General features: G+C 36.2%; 1 protein-coding gene and 1 long non-coding RNA gene across 3 annotated transcripts; both read right to left on the bottom strand.

The window, feature by feature from the left end:
- Window positions 1-1,425: 1,425 nt before the first annotated feature.
- On the bottom strand, window positions 1,426-23,348 carry LOC140164461 (actin, cytoplasmic 3-like). Of its 2 annotated transcripts, XM_072187742.1 has the most exons (5): window positions 22,901-23,346; window positions 11,932-12,140; window positions 10,691-10,930; window positions 3,730-3,976; window positions 1,426-2,587 (listed from the first exon to the last, which is right to left on the bottom strand). In XM_072187742.1, the coding sequence occupies exons 2-5, from the start codon at window positions 12,061-12,063 to the stop codon at window positions 2,070-2,072; spliced, it is 1,137 nt and encodes a 378-aa protein (XP_072043843.1). In that variant the 5' UTR covers window positions 12,064-12,140; window positions 22,901-23,346; the 3' UTR covers window positions 1,426-2,069. The 2 variants fall into 2 exon arrangements, with proteins under 2 accessions (XP_072043843.1, XP_072043845.1); XM_072187744.1 differs by lacking the exon at window positions 11,932-12,140 and having other exon boundaries at window positions 22,901-23,348.
- Window positions 13,997-18,245, bottom strand: LOC140164459 (uncharacterized). The gene is made up of 3 exons (XR_011860529.1): window positions 17,659-18,245; window positions 16,163-16,298; window positions 13,997-15,551 (listed from the first exon to the last, which is right to left on the bottom strand). It is a non-coding gene; the product is annotated as an uncharacterized lncRNA (long non-coding RNA).
- Window positions 23,349-25,107: the final 1,759 nt, after the last annotated feature.

The following is a 25,107-nucleotide window of genomic DNA, read 5'->3' as shown; positions in this document are numbered from 1 at the left end:
ACTAGTGTTAGTGGTCCTGGATTTAGGGTTAGACCTTGTGCTCCAGGAGCACTGTGTTAACAGTATCTCAATTTTGCATTATAGTTAACCCAGAATACTAGAATTAATGACATCAGACATTCAAGTAAAATCAGCCATATTTATTTTCATAAATATGCCAAACTATGGTGAAGTATTTTCATAGACCTTTTTAAATTAACATCGGAAACATTTGCTATGATGCTCGCTCATGACATGCATTACACAATATAGCATAATTGCTGTGCCCAACAGCTGCCTGACGACCAGGAATTAACTTCCGTCATCGTTAACATACAGCTGCCTTAGGAAAACTTCAATTTGGAAAGGTCTATAAACACAAGGGTGTTGTTGGCTGCAAAAAAGTTTCAATTTTTTTTAATCCAAAAAATCCAGAATTGTAAATCATGACCATATTGATTTGGAATCAGCATGAGAAATCCATTAAAATGAGTACAGCCTATAGAAAAATTATTTAATTTGTGCACATTGTGGAACATACGTTTTGTGTGGCTGTGTGTTGTAAGCTGTTGTACGCAGATAACCTCGCTAATATGGACACATAAAGTAGCATTGTACGCTCGTGTATTAGCATGATTAGTCGCGGAGTAACAAGAGTAGTATGTTTTACGATGTACACAAATTAAATTAATTTTTCTATAGCATTGGTTCAGTGGTTCTAAAGATATCTTTTGATATTTTCAGAAAATATTTATTTTTTTATTTTATTTATTTTTTTATTTTTTTATTTATTTATGTTGAAGCCTGTGGTTAGCATGACGCTGAGCATTAACAGTGAGTCAACACATTAAAAACGGTTCATAAAATGATTAGTACAGCAGTACACCCTATACTTTTTTAAACAAATGTTAATATAAAAATATATTTTTTAGAGAGACCCACTTCAAAGTGATTTAGTTCGCTATTAGGGAATCCGCCAGGGACCTCGTTGACTATTGTATTTGTATTCTGCTTTTGTATGTATGTTTGCCTGGATTATCAATAAATCAAATCAAATCAATCAAATCATATATAGATTTTTTATTTATCACAAATCGAGGGATCAGTGACACAAAGACATAACTCCATTTTTTGCAAAAATAAGATTTTGATATCAACATTTTCAGAAACATGAGCACTTCTCAATAAACACATGAAGTAACTCCATTTAGCACCTCATTGAAATCAATTGGCTAGTGAAACATAAGATGTAAGTCAATGTGGACCATTATCTTTTGACTCATTTTTCTCAGAATGGCTAAAATGGAGTTACGTCTTTGTGTCACTGACCCCTCGAAATATACTGCTTGAATTAAAATAAATATACAATTCTGTTATACTGTCTATGATTAGGGATGTACTTAAACACCCACTCAAAAGCCAGTGGCGGGTGACCAGGCCCGTACGCAAATTTGCAAAAGTATACAAAAAGTCCCAAAATTTTAGAATTTGCAAGCATAGCGAGGAAAAAAATTAGGTTTTTAACGGTTTTTTGGTCAAAAAAGGTCAAAATTTGGGGGGAAAAGTCCACTTTTCAGTCACAAAATCACCCCCCCTGGAAAAAAAGTCCACTTTTTCAAAATCAGCACCCCCCAAAAAAATCCTGTGTACAGACCTGCTGGTGACTATGATGTTAGGCAGGTCAATTTTCAAAAGTACCTGCCCGCCTGGCGGGTAAGAAATTGAGGATGATAAGCTGGTAATATCGCAACTCTGAGCTGATCAATATTTCCCTTTTCCATGCATCAATAAATCAAATGGTCGCAACATGGTCAGAGTAAGTTATATATTTCATGTAAATTGTGCTTTTTTTAATAGTACTTTGACTCAGGCAAATTTTGGGCTGCAACATTTCTGTTAGGCTGGTAACTTTTATGAGTTACCTGCCCGACAGGCCAGTGGCCAAAAAAGTTAGAGTACACACACCCCTGTCTATGATACTAAAATTATTACCAGTTCATGTCTCTAAAATTAGTATAAATATATAAATGAACCAATATATTCTAGAATTTATGCCTGAGAATTTTGAGTAATACAGTGCATAAACTATATCAATAGTTCTTGAGATGAAATATCCCTGGTCCAAATTCCTCATAAGCCTGTTTGTTTGTCCGTGCTTCCTCAAAAAAAGTAAGCGAACCCAAGATGGACCCACCTATCCATGCCGCGTACTTTCGTTCAGGTGTAGCAAGAACCCTGACCCTCTTTGTTGTAGATAATAACATCTCCATTTCTCTTTGCATTCTTTCTTGTATCCCCGGCAGCAAGGTGCTTCCCCCTGTAAGTATCATCTGACAGTACAAATCACTACGCGTGTCAATATCGCATTTTTGTAGACAATTGTACAGGCATTCATGTATACCTGGAGTGTTTGGATGCATCGTCTCTAGGAGGGATGGTTTAAAAAGAGCTTCGGCGCAGCGGAATCTTTCATTGCCAAGAGTGACAGTTTGTCCATCAGGTAGCGTATAGTCCTGTTCAACAGAACTTCTTGTTGCCATTTCTACTTCAAAGTCCTCGGCAACGTAACACAGCTCCTCTTTCATTTCTCGAACAATTTCTCTCTCAGCTGAAACAGTAAAATTTGGATAAAAAGGCTTGTTATTGGTTTTGTTTCTGTATAGATTTTCACAAAACCATTTCACCATTATCAAAAATGATGTAGTAGACTTCAAATGGAGTAACCCATGCAGGTAACCCCATTTGAAATCCACATTTGCTGTGTAAGGTCATGTCTTTCCTCTGTTATAGCCCAAGTTTCAGTGCGCCAGGAGGATATTGTTCCTAGGTGCACAACCATTCAAATTTGTTAAATCAGTGTAATTATTTTTTACAACTTTAAAATCCTGAAATGGTGGCCCCAGGAATAGTGGCGGTAAGCCGGCACCAGAATTTATTCCCAGGAGTGGGGGAAAATGAGAGAAAACATTTTTCAGGGAGGGATTACAAAAATCTGAAAATAGGCCTAATATTTACAAATTTTTGCCCAAAATGTTGGAACTTGGATTCGGTGGGGGGGGGGGTACCCATAATTGATTCATAAAAAGCAAGACTAGCACAAGTCTCGAGACCAGTGGCGGTGCCAGGAAATTTTTTTTTTTTTTTGGGTGGGGGAAGTTAATTTCAAGGGGAGGGGTCAAAATCACCAAATTTTGCACAAAATTGCTGAGAAACGTGGACATTTTTGTAAATTTGAGTTTTTACTGGGGAGGGCAATTGGGGGGGGCAAGAGTTCTGATGGGAAGGGGGGCATTTGCTCCCATGCGCCGCCACTGCTCAAGACCCACTTTGGGTATAAAATCCAAAAAATGACTCTCTAGGGATATCATATTCCAAAGGTCTCTTCTAGTCCTGCTAGGGATATCAAATTTACCTGTTCTAGTCTTCGGGTATCAAATTGTCTTGATTCCATGCCCACGTATCTTATTTTTTGGGAATTTTTGATAAAAAAATAGAACAAAGTCTGACTTTTTTTTTTTTTTTAGTCATTTCTAGTACAATAATTGTCATATTTGTGCACTTAGCCTTATAGGGGGACTTTCACAGAAACTCCCCGTTGTCCTGTTAGAGGTATGTTTTTGTAGAAATCTGGTCCCACTAGGGGCAATTTTCTGTGAGTTTTGTTGCGATGGGACGGGTGGGGCATAAAGCTCTTTTTTGGGGGGGGGGGGGGGGGTAAACAGTTGGATACTTATGCAAACATACACATACCAGTTGTAGTAAAGCTATACCCTCTCTCTGTAAGCATCTTACTGAGATGATTGGTTAAATCTCTACCAGCCATATCAACTCTCTGTATACTGTGTGTGAACGAAAATCCTTCATATACCGGCATCACCTGTAGCACACCATCCCCACATTCACAGATGACACCAGAAGTTCTACCTAAACAATAGAATGATAGATGAGCTGGGATGCCGACGTACATGGATGGTACATTGAAGGTTTCAAATAGTATCTGAAAGAAAAAGAGACATGCTGTCACCGAATGACATCAGTAATAGATAGCTACCTCATCAATGCAGTGTATAACCCAGTGTTGTCACTTCCTATTCAAAGGCTTAATGCATGATTGTTGCCAAAGTCAAAATTACCCCCCTATTTTGCACAGTTTCAAGAACATTTTCAGTGTTTGTTACCCCTATTTTACACAAAAACGGGTACAAATTAGCCTTAAAAATTATCCCTCTTTTTGCACTTCAAGTACACTTTTATAAAAGCACCCCTTTTTTAACATTTCAAGAACACACACCAAAGAACACAGCCGGGCCAAGCTGGGTAAGTTCCTAGTAATGTAATCAGTGTAAACAAACCCCGTAAACAAACTGAGTGAATGTTAGGAAGGCAAAAAAGTTTCACAAAAGTGAAATCCTGGGAGTAAAAATTGAGCAAGAATTGGTAAGATTTCTAGGGATTTCAACATTCTCATGATTCACAAACATACCTTAGTTGTTAATTTTGAGTACACCGTCATCAAAAACAACCCAATTTTTTAAATATCACAAACATTTTATGTTCGCAAACATGGTTTTAAAATGACCCCTTTTTCACGAAATTGGGAACGATCATGCGTACACAATAGTCTATGTGAAGTGATAACACCAGGGTGTATAACTACTTCATCAATACCAATATCAGGTACTTCCATCAATATTGCTATCAGCAGTAGAGAGCTACTTCATCAATACTGATATCAGCAGTAGGCATCTACTTCATCAATACCGATATCAGCAGTAGATAGCTACTTCATCAATACCAATATCAGCAGTACATTGCTACTTCATCAATACCAATATCAGCAGTACATTGCTACTTCATCAATCCCAATATCAGAAGTAGATTGCTACTTCATCAATACCAATATCAGCAGTAGATAGTTACTTCATCAATACCAATATCAGCAGTAGATAGCTACTTCATCAATACCAATATCAGCAGTAGATTGCTACTTCATCAATACCAATATCAGCAGTAGATTGTTACTTCATCAATACCAATATCAGCAGTAGATAGCTACTTCATCAATACCAATATCAGCAGTAGATTGCTACTTCATCAATACCAATATCAGCAGTAGATTGCTACTTCATCAATACCAATATCAGCAGTAGATTGCTACTTCATCAATACCAATATCAGCAGTAGATAGCTACTTCATCAATACCAATATCAGCAGTAGATTGCTACTTCATCAATACCAATATCAGCAGTAGATTGCTACTTCATCAATACCAATATCAGCAGTAGATAGCTACTTCATCAATACCAATATCAGCAGTAGATTGCTACTTCATCAATACCAATATCAGCAGTAGATTGCTACTTCATCAATACCAATATCAGCAGTAGATTGCTACTTCATCAATACCAATATCAGCAGTAGATAGCTACTTCATCAATACCAATATCAGCAGTAGATTGCTACTTCATCAATACCAATATCAGCAGTAGATAGTTACTTCATCAATACCAATATCAGCAGTAGATAGCTACTTCATCAATACCAATATCAGCAGTAGATAGCTACTTCATCAATACCAATATCAGCAGTAGATTGCTACTTCATCAATACTGATGTCAGCAGTAGGTACTTCATCAATACCAAATTCATCAGCAGCATGTAGCTACTTCTCTTCAATCCTGATGTCAGCAATAGATAACTACTTCATCAAAAGCAATATCAGCAGTAGATAGCTACCTCATCAATACCAAATTCATCAGCAGTAGATTGTTACTTCATTCAATACCAATATCAGCAGTGGATTGCTACTTCATCAATACTGATATCAGCAGTAGATTGCTACTTCATCAATACTAGGGTTGTAAAGGGTGGAAAGTTTCCGGAATTTTGGAAAGTTTCCGGAAAGTTTCGGAAAGTTTCCGGAATTTTGAAGGGCCCGGAATATTGGGAATTTTGGGAATTTTCAATTATTGGCTTTTATTATGTTTTTAACTTGTATTTTAATATTTAATCATTGAGAAAGCAAATTGAAAGCAAATTTAATCTTTTCACAACATATATATGATGTTAATAATCAGATTTAGTGCTAACAATGAAGAATAGACCTTGTTTATATGTTCTTTTACCACGGATTTTCAGTATTAAAAAAATGACAAAGATTTTTTTTGTGGGATTTTCCAAGTCCAGCATCTTGCATATTTTCATCCTAAAATGTTGCATATTTTGGGAATTCCCAATTACCATTTGGCAATGAATTCATAGTTTCCTCTTGGAGATCTTGAAAAGGGGATGAGGTCACATTTCAATATTCATTGTTTGGCATCATTTCATTATTTGCTATTTGTAGAGGATTGGATTCAAACATAAAACATGTTCCAAATGTTACTGCAGCATATCATACATGTAGGTTCATTTTGCTCATATAGTGTAATAAAAATCTTTTAAAATAAATTACTATTATTGCAAGCGCATCTGAAACTGCACCGGAAAGTGACGACGGATTTTTAAATTTCCATTATTTAGCACACACTCTACCGCTACTGCAGCAAAACACTGCTAAAATGCTTACAAGAATGAGATAAACATAACTGCCAGTAAACACTTTCATAATGACATCAACTTCAAGAAAATTGAGATTTTAATGAAAATAATGAAAGTTTTGGCCAGTTTTGAAAAATGACGAGCGCTCCAAGAGGAAACTATGAATTCATTGCGGTGGCCTTATAATAGTTCATAGCTATTTCTTAACCAAAAATGTATGCAGTTGGGATTTTTCAATAGCTTTGAGTCACTGAGACAAACATTCCTATTTATTTTGCATTTAGAATATGGGAGTCATTTTGATTGACACGTAACTTGCCATGTCATATAATTGACTTCCTCAATCAAACGTACCTCTTCAAATTGCTATGAAAATGGGAAATTTTCTTATAATTTTCAGATATCATTTGTTAAATATTTTAACAGCACAAGTGATACTATACTTCTTGAATAATGAATATGAATGTTGTAACATTTATGTTTTGACATCAAAACATAATTGGTGATTATGAAAAATAATTGGTGATTCTTTACATTTTAATTTTCAAAAGTCCAACCAAACGCAAAAAAAAATTAAAAAAATGCGTATGTACATGTAGGCCTACATCAAGGTATTAATATGTGTATTTTGGTACTGAACAGACGATGTTAACTCCCGGACATTAACTCATGCAAGATCTTTGTAGATCGCATCTTATGAGCTACATGTAGCACTGAATGAGAGTTTGAATTTAATATTCAAGATCACTTAGCTGGTAGCTGGTAACAAAAATGCCCGGCAAAAATGTTGGTAGTGCTAAAAGTATTCTATTACTAAAATAATAGAAGTCTTTATGTAATAAGATTTCAGACAATGATTATCCCTTAAGAGTTTGTGGTTATTGTTTCAAAACTCATTGTACTGGAGTGTAAAATGTTTTATAACGCAGTCTGGTCATGCTTGTTTTTTTTGATAAAAATGGATATTGATCATTCTTGAAGTTCTTTATTATGATTGTATGCTCTTATAAATTACTCCAATACCCTAATCTACACAGTGATTCCCCAGTTTAAACTTTGATTTTTAGATTTGAATGAAAATTCCCGAAAATTCCCGTTAATTCCCAAAATTTCCGGTGGAAATTTTCCACTCCGAAAATTCCCAGGAATTTTACAACCCTAATCAATACCAATATCAGCAGTAGATTGCTACTTCATCAATACTGATGTCAGCAGTAGATTACTACTTCATCAATACTGATGTCAGCAGTAGATTGTTACTTCATCAATACCAATATCAGCAGTAGATTGTTACTTTATCAATACAAATATCAGCAGTGGATTGCTACTTCATCAATACTGATGTCAGCAGTAGATAGGTACTTCATCAATACCAAATTCATCAGCAGTATGCCAGTATGTAGCTATTTCTTCAATACTGATATCGGCAATAGATAACTACTTCATCAATAGCAATACCAGCAGTATATAGTTACTTCATCAATACCAATATCAGCAGTAGATTGTTACTTCATCAATACCAATATCAGCAGTAGATAGCTACTTCATCAATACCAATATCAGCAGTAGATTGTTACTTTATCAATACCAATATCAGCAGTGGATTGCTACTTCATCAATACTGATGTCAGCAGTAGATAGGTACTTCATCAATACCAAATTCATCAGCAGTATGCCAGTATGTAGCTATTTCTTCAATACTGATATCAGCAATAGATAACTACTTCATCAATACCAATACCAGCAGTATATCTTCTTCATCAAATGCCAATATCAGCAGTAGATTGCTACTTCATCAATACTGATATCAGCAGTAGATACCTACTTCATCATTACCAATATCAGCAGTAGGTAGCTACTTTATCAATACCGATATCAGCAGTAGATAGTTACTTCATCAATACCAATATCAGCAGTAGATTGGTACTTCAAAACTAAGTTCTACGGCGAAAGATCATTTGCTGCAGCTGCACCAAAGGTGTGGAATAACTTGCCTTTCAAGCTTCGTTCAATTTCAAACATAAACTCTTTCAAAAAAGGACTCAAAACTCATCTTTTCAATGCATCTTGTTAGACAATATGATCGTCATCTCATTTCAGTTGTGCAATTTCATTTTCTGCAAGGTCTTGAATTATATTGTTTTTAGAAATGTGAAATAAGGTGGCATGTGGTTTGTGCAAATACTGCCTTTTTAAAAGCGTTTTTAATCTTATTCATTTTGCTACTTTTTAAACATATGTCTCCAGAGTTTAGACTAAATTTATACCGGTAGTTTGCTGGTCAAGCTTACGGTATTTTATTGATTGTGTAACTTGTACATTATTTTATGTTTTAGTATATTATGGTGTGTTTAATGAGCTTTATCATGATTATTTTTCATGTATACTATTTTGTTATACATGTAGGCCCTAGTTGATTTTGTATTAGTGTATGTAGTTTTAAGATTCTGTGCAGCGCCTTGAGGCTGTTTTTACATCGTAGGGCGCTTTATAAATCCCATGTATTATTATTATTATGTATTCATCAATACTGATGTCAGCAGTAGATAGCTACTTCATCAATACCAAATTCATCAGCATTTCTTCAATCCTGATGCCAGCAATAGATATCTACTTCATCAAAAGCAATATCAGCAGTAGATAATTACTTCATCAATACCAATATCAGCAGTAGATTGTTACTTTATCAATACCAATATCAGCAGTGGATTGCTACTTCATGAATACTGATATCAGTAGTAGATAGCTACTTCATCAATACCAATATCAGCAGTAGGTAGCTACTTCATCAATGCCAATATCAGTAGTAGATTGCTAGTTATTCGCTACTTCATCAATACTGATATCAGCAGTAGATAGCTACTCATCAATAGCAATATCAGCAGTAGATAGTTACTTCATCAATATGATTTTTGCATCATGGAAAATATATCAATTCATTGAGATGGATCCAAAAAGTCAATCACAACATTTTTCTGTGACTTATAGTTTTTGACCTATGACCTCTTGAAATTCTTAGTAGGCATAAAATGCATGTTTTTAGTAATTTTGGGCATTTTGGCCAAAAACTGACCCCTTTTCCGACATTTTAGCAGTTTCTTGCAAAGCAAAAGTTTATTACACTTTATATTATAGATATTTTTTTTATTTATTTTTTTTATGTCTGAACTATGCAAGGCATTAACAGCTGCTATCGGTATGATAGCGCTAATGGGTTGGCGCCAAGATAGTTGTTAACCTCCCGTTTGAAGCTCAGCCGATTCTGGTTAGAGGTAATTGGACCAGGTAGATCATTCCAAAGGTGAGCTGAGGATGGAAGGAATGACCTCTGGTGGCTGACCAGGTTGGATCTTGAGATTTTGACAGCTTGGTCGTGGGATCTGACAGAACGCCCATATATGATATATAAAGCTTATTTAATTTAGCTATTAAAAGAATTCAAAGTGAAGGTAGTTTCCATGGCAACGGTATTTGTACTAATTTTAAAGCAAATTTCCCAGTAAATTTGAGCAAATTTCCCAGTAACATTGAAAAAATGGTGTAACTGGCTGTTGCCATGCAGATATTTCACAAACAATTTGCACTGAAATTTTGTTAAAATTTTGCACAAAAATCTTTTGAAAGTCCAAATTATTATATACGAGTCTCTCTTTTCATTAAATGTCAAATTTTGTTTATTTTATATTTATTTAATCCCCACCCAAACCAAGAACCACAAAAACAGGAATGAGCAATTTGCCCTGGGGGGGTCACTCCCATTGTGGCCTGTACACCATCCGCGATAATCAACTTTTGAAAAGCACCCTAAACAAGTGTTTTCACACCTTAAACAGGGATTTTATTCCTTGCATCAAATTTCATACCCTAAATTTCATTTCCGCATATTAGCAATTGCAATTTTGCTACCCTTTTTCCAATATTTCATGTTTTTGACACCCTAAACGTGTTACGTGCGTGATCGTGCCTACCCACGAAAAACTACCCTTTTTACACGTTTTCATTATCGCGGATGGTGTACAGGCCACAATGGGAGTGACCCCCCGGGGGCAATTTGGGGGTCTTTTACAGCTGAAATCAAACTCTGGGGTCTTTCAGTGCTGGGCGAAATTCAGTGGTCTTCCGGAGCTGTCTAAAAACAGGGGTCTTCCCCTGGAAGAAACCATTTCTCACCTGTGCCATTTTTTCCTTATTAGCTTTAGGGTTGAACGGTGCCTCTGTCATCAGCACTGGAGTCTCTTCTGTGTTCACTTTTAGCTTGTCATGTAGTGCATAATGCCAGATCTTTTCCATGGCATCCCAATCAGTGACAATGCCATGTTCTATGGGATACTTCAGGCTAAGCATACTCCTCTTAGTCTGTGCTTCATCACCAATGAAGGTGTCTTTGTTGCCTAGTTCCTTCAAGAAGTTCTAAAGAATGAAAACCAAAAAGATACAGAAGACTGGTATGTCTTGTGATACTAGTATGTGTTTTTCTGGTGGTAGGTGAGAGGCGAGGGCTTGCCTAGAGACCTGACTCCCCCCCCCCCTCTGTGTGGTGGCAATCAATTTTAGAAGTGGTACGTTTGTGCCCACTGGTATTTGGAATTAGAGGTCTTTCTGTAGTAAATGATGACTGTGGCGTAGCCAGCTCTTTTTCAGTGGTGGGGGGGGGGAGCAACCTTCAAGGGGGCAAAATTGGATGAAAATGGTCAAACGTGGGCTATAAGTACTAAAAAGGCATAAAAATCTTAAATTCTAAGGGTGGTCAGCACAGGGCAGACTGCTCACAGACAGGGCAGCTGCCCATTTGCCCCCCCCCACGATGTCACCAAATGTTGTTTTGAAAAAAACATTTCTTAATTTATACCCCAACTTCTGCTTTTTTATGTCGACATCTCCATTTTTTTGTCGACATATGTCGCCATAATGCATGTCGACAACAGCACTAATGTGTACTTTTTGCCACTGACAAATATTCTTCACAGAGGCTTCTTGTGAGATTTGGGGGGATAATCGCCCTGTATTTTGAGCGCCGAGCCCGGGGGGTACTCAGGTTTGGTTTTGGTAGGGACATGCCGCTGATAATTTGAAAATGGACCCATAATTTACCAATTTTTCAAGAAATCTGGACACATTGATATACCAAAAGTCCAAATTTTTGGCCGAATTGAACCCAAATTGTCCAAATTTTGGCTAGATTTAGGAAAAATTGGGCTATTTTCCCGAAAAAATTGAGAAAATTTTGAAAAAGGACCCATTCATATACCAAATTAGGATTTGAAAAAGGGGTCATTGATATACCAAAAGGCCGAAAATGCTACCCATGTTTGCGCCCACGTCCCGTATGGTCATTTGTACTGAGTACCCCGGGCACTGAGTTGAGACCGGGATATTCCCACCCACAAATTCTTACCACAGCTCACTATTACCTGATGTCTTGGTGTGCCAATGTATGATGGAAACTCAAACTTGGGCAAGTCATCACCAGCAATTCCTGCCTTACATGAACCAGTGCCATTGTCTATGACAACAACGGTGGGCTCATCCTCCTCTTCTGACATTCTGGTAATTGGTATCCAACAAACTGGATCAATCAGTCTATGCTAATGTGAAGTATGTACCGTACGGTCTCTTAATCCTGTTAATAAAGATATCATCACTTATTCTCTGTTGCTAAGGGGCTGTGCAATAATTATGAGCCCCCCCTCGGGGGTAAAATTTCAAGCTGCTCGCCAAAAATCGCTTGCCCTCCCCTCCCGGCCCGCCAAAAATTGCTTGCCCAGCCCCTCTCGGCCTGCCAAAAAAACTTTGCCCCCCCCCTCCTTGCACGTATGCCAAATTTTTGGGATCCCAATTTGTAAACTTTAAAATAATATATATACATGTCACGACTTACGAGCGTATCGAGCAGGAAAATTTGCATATAAAGCGTTTCCGTACGGTTTCCTACGCCTTTTAGAGCGTTTTATCTAAAAGGCGCCCCGAGAACGTGTGCCAAAAATTGCTTGCCCCCCCCCCAATTTTACCCTCCCCCAGGGCTCATAATTATTGCACAGCCCCTAACTTGCTATTGGACAGCGAAAAATGATCAGATATAGAGAACAAAAAAAAACTTGGCATTCATTTCAAGTACGGTATATGCACGAATGGAAATACCCATCCGATCGTCTACCCAGGGTAACCTTACCCAGGGTAACCTTACCCTGGGTAGACTCTATAATTATTACTTTGTTAAAATCTGTGTGCTTATACTAACCATGCTAGCACAGACAGGGTACATGACGTATGACTTGTAATGTCTATGAAAACTATACGCCTTATTCATTACATAACAGTATACCGTACATCTTTTGCAGTGTCAACCCAGGGTGACCATTGAAGACATATTGTCAACTTCAGGTAGTTAGTTTAGTGTGCTTGTCAACCTGGGGTAGCCACAATGTACACTTTAATACACATATATTTAACTTGAAAGATAACCGAAATTTGACACAATTTTGACATATGTCAAAATCATGTCAAACAAAAACGATAAGAATTGGGACCGTGATTTGACACAAATTTGACACAAATTTGACATATGTCAAATTTAGATCAAAAAATTTGACATATTTTTGACATAGTTCTATGTCAAAAGTGTGTCAAATCACATTTGTGTCAAAATCATGTCAAATATAATTTTGTGTCAAAATTATGTCAAACAGGATCATATTTGACATAACTTTTGATATATGTCAAATTTGTGTCAAAATATATTTGATACGTATTTGACATAGTACTTGGTTATGTCAAAATTGTGTCAAATCGTGATCATATATTTACACACTGATGTGAATGCAGTGGTGGAGCTCAGGAGCTGCCGTCGAGGTGAGCCAGCACAGGGAATCCTTTTCCACCATGTTGCATGCACAGCTTCCAGTCAGTGCCAAAGTTATTGGAAATCCTACTTGAGGGCAAAAAATGCCACCAAATATTCAGATTTGGGTGAAATTGTGTCAAACAGGATCATATCTGACATACTTTTGATATGTCAAATTTGTGTCAAAATAAATTTGATACATATTTGACATAGTTCTTGGTTATGTCAAAAGTATGCCAGAATGTGATCACATGGCTGCACCACAGAGGTGAGGGGGCACGGAGGGGCTTAATTTCGCTTTTAGCTTTGCCCCAGTTGCCCAATGAAAATCAAAAATCACTGAAAATATTGATGAAAACATATTAATGATAGAATTGGATGCTTTACGCCCAATATTTATTTAAACTTGTAGCTTGACCATATTTACCCATGGGATAAATTGATCCAATTTGATATTAAAAAAATTGTTTTGCATGTATTTTTTTAATCATAATTTACACTTAAAGTAAAAAATAAAGTCTGATATGCAACTATGGCGCACACCGCACCGCAGAACATGAAATTTAATTTAGTATTTAATGTACTGGTATTTAATATTCTGAGAAGTCTCAAATGCAAAAGTAACAGCAAGTCTGAAGAACTCAATTAGGAATCTCTTTAATATATAAAGTAATTTACACTTGCACAATGTACATGTGCTACAGATCACAATTCCAGTACAAAACTTGGCTTCTTAGCAAAAATACATGTGCCAGCCATAAGAAATCATTGCAAAACATGATGCCTACGTGTACGGTACTTATCTTTTACAGGTTATCTAAGACCCTGTTTACACCAGGGGGTATACGTGCACATTAGGTGACATTAGTCAAATTTGAACATCGTTTGTGTGTAAACGGGGTCACCCAAGCCTGATGGTTGGAACATGTGGCTATTTTGCTTGGATATAATTAAGGGGATACTACACCCCTGCCCAATTTTGTGCCTATTTTTGCATTGTTCTCAAAAATTATTAAGGGGCAAGGACTACAACTACTGCACTGGAAATGTTATTTCAGCACAGACAACAGTTGTGGAGTTACAGTCAAAAATGAGGGAAAACCAATATTTGATCAATAAATCAATAACCACTTTTCTTTGAGTTGCTGAATTTTCAGCACAGTAGATGTAGTCCTTGCCCCTATAATATACATATCTTACTTGTCACCAATGTGCTTTAATTTGTGAGAAAACTGCAAAAATAAGCACAAAATTGACCAGGGGTGTAGTACCCCCTTAAAGCAATTAAATTCTTCTTTCAAGTACTTACAAAATAATGTGACTTCCAAGTTATTTCACAAGGCTGTACTGTAAAATTCGATTTTGCACCCTATTTGTTTTAGTTTACTGCTACGTGTACACCTTGAAGCTGTTAACTTACCAACCATGAAAGGGATACTGGATAATTTTTAAAACAATGCACATTCTTATCTAAATGTACGTACATGCAGCACACTTGAGAAACAGATTTTCAAAAAATACTGATCATAATATAATTGGAACAAGATCAACAGGCTTGGTAACTTCGGTAAATAAACTAAAATGTTTTAACCTGTCAAAAAACTTACTATTTTCTTACTAAAACAGCTCAGTTTCAACCAGGGTTGAGGTTTGATGACAGATTAAAAACATAAAAACATTTTACTGACCATACCGACTACATTTCCAGGGCCTCAGATTCACTGAGAATCACTGAATCGATTCTCGTAATATTTGTTGCGAGAATCAATTTCTTTCATTGAATCATGCAGTAAGTGAAGCGACTCGGATGGTTTTTGATTCTCACAAACTGGCACGAAATCTAAGCCCTATTTCACAGTATAGAGATTTTAAGTCGATCCAGATGTCATTTAGACACAAAATAAGCATCACTAGCAATAGGTAGCCATCCAGCAAACAACTCAATTAAATGTTCTTCTTAAAATGTTGGCCCTTAAAGTTAAGTTTCATGGGCATGAGATATACATGATCTTTAACAGGAGGCAAAGTTAGTACATGTACAAGGTTCTTTTTTCACATGACTTTTTTGTGTAACATCGTAACTTCTCATTTTGCAACGCTGATATGTAGGCAGTCCAGCATTTTCTTCTTGGTGAGTTGCCATTATTGAAAGTCTATTCCTGCTGCAGTTGGGTCATATTTCAGCAGCAACTGAAAGCAAATTGTACAGAGTTACTGATTAGTTAAACTTCAATTAGCAAAATGAATATTCTCGTTTGTCCCACATCTGATATAGTTTTCTGAAAGTACTGAAAAAATATTTTGCGTTGACCAGCGAGAAATTCAGGATCATCAAAATATTTTTACTTTATTTACAGTTTAATATAGCCCCAGCCCCACTAATTAAACCAACAGAACTTCTCATATCAAAACCGCTGGAACAAGTTACAAGTAACTCAAAATTTGGAAACAATTATTTTAATGGTATGCCTCAATGTATAGAAAAAAAGAACACAAAATATTTTACCATGCCCCTTAAGTTTTGACTATTAAAAAGTTAAATTGCACTAGCAGGTTTAGTGGGTGGTTTTAATATTTGGAAGCAAAAATGTGTTTCACAGTGGACACGACATAGAACGTAAATATGTGTCGTACGGTAACCACAGTACATGTATCTAAACGGAACCCATTTCAGGTTTAAAATTTCACTGGGATTATGGGAAAAATAAGAACTTTCTTCCGATTCAAAAATCTCCATTTTGAGTCTACAGGATAAAGTAGGGGTTGAGGCTGTCGATCTCACACACATATTTTTTAATTACCTTTGGTATTTGAGTGAATTCCTCCAGACTACAGTATTATGTTGGCTTAAATAGTTTGAGACAAGTATGGACTTCACAGTTGCATCATCAGAAACGGAATCACAGAGAGCCCACAGACTGACACAGAGCACAGAACCTACATAAAAAAAAATACATGAAATTTAAATAAATTACTCTTGACAAATATTACTGACATAGTCTCAAACTTAGGTTTTGGGTCTAGGTGACATGGTCGTAAATATTCTAAAAAAATTAAATCAATTGCAGACCATGCAGCATTTCTTTTTTCCTTTTTCAAGCCATAATGTGTGATTTGCTCTGGCACATGAGCACATGTCCGGCTTTATACGTCTTGTTTGTACATCCCTGCTCCACGTAAAATTACACACAATCAGCGAGTTAATACGCGCATTGTACATGTAGGCGCTGGAATGAAATCGCAATTTTCTTTGTTTTACCTTTGTTTGGCTATAACTAGTAACATTTATAGGCTAGACTTCTCAAAATTCATGCAGTTTACCTCTTCCACGATCGCATCTTTTCATGGAATTCATTGATCATCACGACTCGGTTTTCATTGTTCACATACATGTACCGTACGGTACTCGTATGTATGTTGCGAGTATGTAACAACAATGCATGGCATGTGCATGATGTGGTAAAAATTGGTTTACTGCGGTAGCTTATTCTCTCGGTCGGCATGATTAGTTCGTTTCATCTCATTGGGCTGTTCCATATTTGCGACCTCGGTCCTCGGACACAAGGGGACATGTTTAATACCATTGGCATTGCACTCAATCACAAAACGTCAGTAAAATTAAGTGCACCTCTTGGTGAAACAATTCAAAAGTTCAATTCCTTCAGCAGGGGAAAAACTCACAATTTAGGAAAACAAACATGCAAATTGGTGTTTTTTAGAGAAAATTGGCTGATGAACGGAAAGTCCCTCTAGAGAATTCTTCTTCTTCTTCCGGTAAAGTGCTGCTTCATCTGGATGAAGATAATCGCACTGCGGAAGCGCACATGCGTGGAACAAGTTGTGACGCATCTAGTAATTCAAGTATTTTAACATGTTTAAAAACCAATTTTATTAGAGTATTGACTGAGATTCCGCGAGGGTGTCCCCTTTCACAGAATGGGTAAGTGCAATCATGATGGCAATAGATGGAACAACCTGGACCGAGTCCGAGAGAATAATTAATTTAAATTATTTTAATTTTTTTTTTAATTTGTCAAATTATGTCGACACTCACACTCACAGACACAGTGACACACTCAGACACAGGCAGCTCATCACAGAAACAGTGCCAGTGCAGTGCCGAGTGGTGTGCTTCTGTTGTATAGTACCCAGGTACAGTACATACACACCTAGACTGGTAATATACTAGCTCAATCATCTGCCCGCATGATACAACAACACATACAATTTGCTAAAAACTCATGTTAGTCAATGTAGTGTTAGAATAGGTAAGCTTAAACTGTAAATTAAAACTTACGTTGCTGCAATAATGCATGCACGCTGTCTGCCTGTTTTCTCTTCCTTCCAGTATTTCGGCAGCTGTCAGTTGGTTGAGAATAAATGCACAATAGTCAACCAAAACATGTACAGTACTTCTTGCTGAAGAAATGACCTCCATAATGCATAATTTAAAGAAATACTTTCAGCCGTTAAATAAACTCTCCTGTGGGCTGCCATATTGGTTTACTAGAGTAGTCTTATTCACAGTCTGTTTCTGGCTTTGTGAAAATCTGGCAACTTATGCAGTCTGGGTCCAAGACTAAGCACACACAAACTGACACAAAATTTGAAAAACTAAACAAAACTTCCTTTAAAAGGGGTTGGTTCTGTATTATTTTGTTTTTGCTAACATTTTCAAACTTATTTAGCTAGAAAAAGATTTCTAGGGGTTGTGCGATAATTATGCCCCAGCAAGAGTGGATAATTCTGGTTAGGGCAATTAGGCCAAACCTGGGGGGAGGCAAAGGGGGGAAATTTCAGAAAAAATGGCATCAAAAAAGAAAAGCTTTGGCATGAAAAGAAATAAAAAAGAACATTACCCACCCCCAAATAATATAATAAATAGTTGCATTTTTCTGATTAATTTTATTATTATTATTATTGTTTGTATTTAGAAAAAAAGTGGGGGAAACAAATCAGAATAAAAACAAATTTGCATTTTAAAAAAATCAACAAATTGTTTATGCATAAAAATAATTTGAACAGAAAAAAGAGAGCATTTAACCAAATAAATAAATAAATAAATAAATAAATAAATAAATAAATAAAAAATAAATAAATAAATAAATAAATAAATAAATAAAATGAAAAATAAAGAAAGAAAAAAAAAATAATAATAATAATAATCTTTTGCATTTTTTATTTATTTTACCTTTTTTCTTTCTGTTTTTGTATTAAAAAAAGGGGGGGGCAATTTTAACAAAAATACTGAAGACATTCTTTTGGTATAAAAAATAATAAAAGAATTCCGAACCAAAAAACAAGAGTGCAAACAAACAAACAAAGAATAAATAAATAAATAATAAAATCAATTGAAATGAAATGAAATAAAATAATAAAAATGATATAAAATCAGGAATCAGGTCAGTGTCAAAAATTTTGGTTTTGCATATGAAAACTTCAAATTAAAAATGATAAATGTTAGCATTAGTTCATCCTTTTCTATATTTTTTTAAGTGGTGGGGGGGCAGCTGTCAGCTGCCAAAGAAATGTAGGGACAGCTTCTTCACACCCTTTGAGAAGTCTTGCACCCCCTGGAAAATGCGACTTTCAAAGCCATATTATTTTGGTACACAGATATTCTTTCTTTTTTTTTTTAATCATCAACCTATATTTGATATGTGGTTTCAATTTGCTTTTGTTTATTGGCAATCATCAAATGCATATCTCTATTGATCATGTTTGGTTATAATTTTTTTTAATTCAATGATCATTCAAAATGGATAACAAAAGTTGGATTTGACACAAGAAATTATCAAGAAAATGGCTAAGTAAAATTTGACACAAATTTGACATACAAATTTTCAGAAAAACAACTAAGTTGGATTTGACACAATTTTGACGCAATAAATTTGTCAGGAAAATGACTAAGTAAAATTTGACACAAATTTAACATAGTTATTTTTTCTAAAAATTTGTCTAAGTTAGATTTGACACAATTTTGACACAATAAAATTGTCAGAAAAATGGCTAAGTAAAATTTGACACAAATTTGACATAGTTATTTGTTCTGAAAATTTTTCTAAGTTAGATTTGACACAATTTTGACATAATAAAATTGTCAGAAAAATGGCTAAGTAAAATTTGACACAATTTTAACACAATTTTGACACAATTTTGACACTCATATTTTTCATTTGGTACATTTGACATAGATTTGACACACAGTATAAAATCTAAGTTAAATTTGATACAAATTTGATACAATCAAATATATGTCAAAAACTATTTGACATAGTTTTGATATATCAAATTTGTATCAAAATGCTATTTGACATATTTTTGATATACTTTTGATATATATTTGACATAAAAATTTCTGCGTGGGAAACATAGTTGAAATGCTATATGTTGGGAAATGTGCAATTTAGACGCTCAATAAATATTGTCATAAATGTTACAGCCCGTGTTACAGGTATATTACTCAACAACTTTCTATTACTGGTATATATTTACTTTTTAGTTTCTTTATCTTTCTAACATTCCAAACACAGGCCAAACCTCATCTCTTCTCACTCTTCATTCTGAACTTACACGTGTTATTATGGTTATGGATTAATAAAACTGTACATATAAAAAAAGTTGTAAATACCAACTTGGACTACCGGTACACGGGTACCACGCCATGTCCCACGCTTACATGTACGGACGCCCGTGTTGTGTAAACACTGGGAACGCTGCATAATGTCATACTCATGAACTGGTCATGCTGGTCGGGGGTTTCCCACACAAACACCACCAAACATTAATGCTTTGACCATGTTGACCCCGGTGCGACATTGCAACCAACGGGCGTGTCACGCTGCATGCATCAATGATGACATTTTATGTTCTTTTAATGCCCCAGTCCTAATACTCTATTATAGCACATGAGTGCCGCATACCGGTATTACTTGGAGGCCAATTGATGTTCTTGTTGACATGTTCAATTCGTTATTTATTAATGTGCAAACTTGAATGAAGATGTACCTGCGCACACTGTACACATGTCCTTATTCAACGGGAATTAAATGTATAAGAACAGCTCTAGTGTGTACATACATCGTAACTCTATATCAAAGTCCCTATCACATTGTCTACCCAGGGTAAGGTAACCCTGGGTAACCTTACCCTGGGTAGACGATCGGATGGGTATTTCCATTTGTGCATATAGCACTATATATATATGTCACATACAGAGCTAATGCAGAGAAAAGGAAACACAATTTATCAACAAGAGTGGACAAGACACAACGTATTGTTGGTCGAGGCAGCCAAAAAATTTTCATTATTTAAATGGTATTATTGAAAAAAAAAGATCATTCTACAAATAATATACTTTGAAAATGTACTTGATTTATTGTTGTTAATGAGTTATGACTGTACGTTTTACAAAAGTGGTGTTGTTTCAGCCCTCTTTACAAGATAACTCAAGAACCACAGGCCCTTAAAAAGTATATCTGATAGTGATATTCCACATGCTCGCTATGAAATGAGCAATGCACTTTTTGCCAAAGCTCACTACCATTCGCAAGATGCTGTGAACTACCAAAATCGCAACACTTTAAAATAGTTGCTAACCTTAAAAGCTACACTGAATCATGCTTAGCAGCAAAAGGGGGCAAGTTACCCCTCTGGCTTGATATAATTCTTATTTTTCCCAATCAAGCATATTGGTAGTGAATCAGTGGAACAACTTTTAAATCCCCCCCCCCCACTTTTTTTTTAAAATTGCACCCAGCAATTTGAAATTGCACTATAATATGGACAGGCAATTACTTTGAAAGGGTGTCCCAAATGTCAGTCACCAAACTGATTTTTTTTTTAAGTTGATCATTTTCATTGTCAAAGCCTGACCCCATTCACATTACATGTAGCTCATGAGTGTTAGGGTTTTTTGACTCCGACTCACACGGAGCAGCTCTCCTTGAGTACTACCTTTTGCATTTTAATTTGCTCTTTCGCGGCCACGCTGGGCGCGCTTCACTCGGCCTCGTAGTTCGAGGAACTGAGCCAGTTCTAGTTGTTTCGAGGAATGACAAAGTTGTTTTTGGAAACTTGATGATGTTTATTTCAACTGGTGATGTAGGATCGCAAGGTGAGTGAATTTGTGAAGAGGTTTCCTTGTTTGAGCGATAGTAGGATATGGGGACATAGGCTAAAATAGTACTTTGACCTGCTCTGACGTCTCAATTCATGCAGTCCCGTTTCGTATCTGCTTGTATGGAATCAGACATAGCCTTGACCTATCTTCTCTTTTAATTTTCTACTGTGTTTGGGACAATTTGGCTGACTAGCAAATGTCCTGGGCAAATGTGTTAACTAAGGTTGTAATGATGATAATTATAACTATAGTACGGGCTATAGTATAAGCTCATAGGCATTTCATGATCCACAGCATCATCCCCCACTTTTGTCATAAAAAGTTGTCATTAAAAATTTTTTATATCACTGGAAATCTCTGCTGGATACATAATGTCTATGTACAAAAAATTTCTTGCAGATTAATTCGTTTAGCAAAGATATCGTGAAATTTGAATTACAATACATTGTCTATGGAGTAGGTATGCTAGGTGAATTCAAATTTGCCATCAAACTGCATCATTTTATATATCAAATTAAAGCCCTTGAGTAAACAAAGCCAAAACTGAAAACCTTTTTTTCATAGCACTTTCCGTAGCAAAGTTACATCTTGTCAAAGATTGACTTTCATCAAAAAGATTCAGCTAGCAAAATTCCCCAAAACGGCATTTCGGGGTGTTTCTAGATCTTAGTCTTTAATGGAACTGCTATGAAAATCCCTCTAAAATTCCATGTGCGATTGTCTTATCACCATAAAAAATCATATTTGGGTCAAGTGAAGTATAGAAAACATATTTATGTAGGTTTCCTTGACCAGCCTGTTCTTTTAAATTTCTATGTAAAATATGTATTGAGTTCTAGGCGAATTTGGTTGACTAGCAAATGTGTTAACTAAGGTTTGCCTGGCATACCTATATGGAGCAGTGTAATACACATAATCATGCATAACTTGCAAACGCAAAATCGGAACAAACTGAAATTTTGGGAACAAGCTTTTTTTTCGTGGATATCTACTGAAAAATGTCATAAAAAGAGTATGGTAGCACGAATACTCCAGTTACGGTTATTATATTATTATTATTTAAAGGAGTATTTCGTGATCCTAGCATCCTCTTCTTATGACATTTTTCAGTTCATATCCACAAAAAAGCCTATTCCCAAAATTTCAGTTGATTCCGATTTTGCGTTTGCGAGTTATGCATGATTATGTGTATTACACTGCTCCATAGACACGTTGTAATTTCGTTCTGGTGCACCAGAACGAAATTCAAATTTCACGATATCTTTGCAAAACGAATTAATCTGCAAGAAATATTTTGTACATAAACATTATGTAGCCAGAGGTTTCCAGTGATATAAAAATCTCAACTTTTTTTGAGAAAAGTGGGGGATGAGGCTGTGGATCACGAAATGCCCCTTTAAGCCCGTGTTTAGCTTACCTAAAAAACTTGGAAGGTTATTAACACGCAGTTCTGTTAACTTGTGCACACCTTATTTCGACAGTTTCTTCCAATTTATACGGACAAATAAATAAACATGAATGTTTATAGTATCAAACAGTTGATTTTAAACGACACACAGTGACACATTGCTTAATTACATGATAGAGTGATTGGTTGCGCTGGTCGCTCCACTTCCGTGTTTTGTTTTTGCAGGCAGATAGCGACAGCTCGTAGCTCAGCATGTGTCACCCTCTCAACGCACTCTCATTGGCCAATGCCTTTGATTTGTTTCAAAAGTTTTCAACTTTTTTTTTGCCACTTGATATAAATTTCTGGTAAACTATAATAAAGGGCTCGGATAGCAACGTTTGCACAGGGACATGAGAGCACATCAGACATAACGAATTGCATTCTGAATACGAACAATGTCCTTCTGATATCAAATAAACTTGTTGTTTTGAAATTTGCAATATAATACACATTTTATGGCAAATGATTAAAATTTGATCCTCGAAGTAAACTTTATAAATCTGATGATATGTACGTATGTAGCTAGGATTGAAACATTTTGACCTTTCGTATTGAAGATATGGATGGATTTTTTCCCCAAAACACCAACAAAAAAAAAGGTATTTTTTTGGGGAAAAAAATTAATATTTTCAATATGAAAGGTCAAAATTTTCAATTGATCGCCGGCTTTTTCTCCCAGCTACATACACTATTTTACAAACATGTACATTAGATTTATAAAGTTTACTTCAAGGACTGTTATATATCAAAAATTTATTGTCATAAAATCTGTATTATTGCGAATTAATCAAAACATCAAAATTACTTGATATCTTAAGGACATTCTTCATATTCGGAATGCAATTTGATATGTCTGATGCAGTGGCGAACCTGGGGTCACTCCCATTGTGGCCTGTACACCATCCGCGATAATCAACTTTTGAAAAGCACCCTAAACAAGGATTTAACCCTTGGCTAAAACGACACCCTAAACAGGGATTTCATTCCCGATTTCATTCCTAACATCAAATTTCATACCCTAAATTTCATTCCCGCGCATTTAGCAATTGCAATTTTGCATTTCCGCGTATTTAGCAATTGAAATTTTGCTACCCTTTTTTCCAATTCATGTTTTTGACACCCTAAATGCGATACTCGCGTATCGTGCCTACCCACGAAAAACGGCCCTTTTTTACGCGTTTTCATTATCACGGATGGTGTACAGGCCACAATGGGAGTGACCCCCCCCCCCGGTGGGGTAACTACGGGGAGGGGGGCAGAGGGGGTAAACATGCCACAGGTGCTACCCTTTAGGGGGGCGCCAAATTGACCAATTCAGCATTGATTCTGCACCCCTCCAAGCAATGAAAGTCAAAATTTCAGCACAAAATCAATTGAAAGAACATTTTAAGACCGATATTCAACTTCTAGTAGGCCTAAACCAAAATTAATTAGTTTATAGGCCTTACTTGTCCGAAATTTTGCACGCCTGCGCGCAATTGTTTCAGAAGGGGAAGGGCATTATGTATCCTTAGCCCCTAGCTATGCCACTGAACGCGTCCAAGATATTCTTGGGTGGGGGTAGGGGGCGCCAATTTTGTTTCTTGCCCCGGGCGCAGTAACCCTAGTTACGCCACTGGTCTGATGTGCTCTCAAGTCCCACAAAAAATACTGCCCAGTGCGGTCACTCAAGTCTAGGTACTGACCACATGAACGTTACCAAAATCGCGGAAAAAGGGGCCAATTTGAGGAAACGACCGCGAAAATTGGTAAATTAGGGGTAAAACTTGTCCTCGAAATGGATAAAAAAGGGTCACAAATTTGTTTGACTTCGGTGATAGACTCAAATGCATACCTTTATGATTCTGTGACACCCTCCTGGGGACACCCTATTAATGTTGTTCCATCTAAATATGTTATGGAAGGAAAATGTGCGAATGTGTGTTGAAGCCTTATCCTTTAAATGTTAAAATAGGGGCAAGTTTGCTAAAGTGTCCTTTGAATTGTAAAAATAGGGGTATTTCAAAGCACCATTTTGTCCCTGTTTGGGGGTAAAATTTCATGAAATGTCCTTGTAATTAACTCAAGAAAGGGGTATTTCAAACTTTTGGTAACGGTCATGTCGGCCAGCCTCCACAGGGGAGTGACCCCACCGCTGAAATACTGTCGAACCCTCATACCAGAGCCCTTATTGT

This window comes from Amphiura filiformis, chromosome 11 (genome assembly GCF_039555335.1).
Source record: "Amphiura filiformis chromosome 11, Afil_fr2py, whole genome shotgun sequence".
NCBI classification, from domain to species: domain Eukaryota; kingdom Metazoa; phylum Echinodermata; class Ophiuroidea; order Amphilepidida; family Amphiuridae; genus Amphiura; species Amphiura filiformis.
This window is presented reverse-complemented; position numbering and strand designations above follow the sequence as displayed.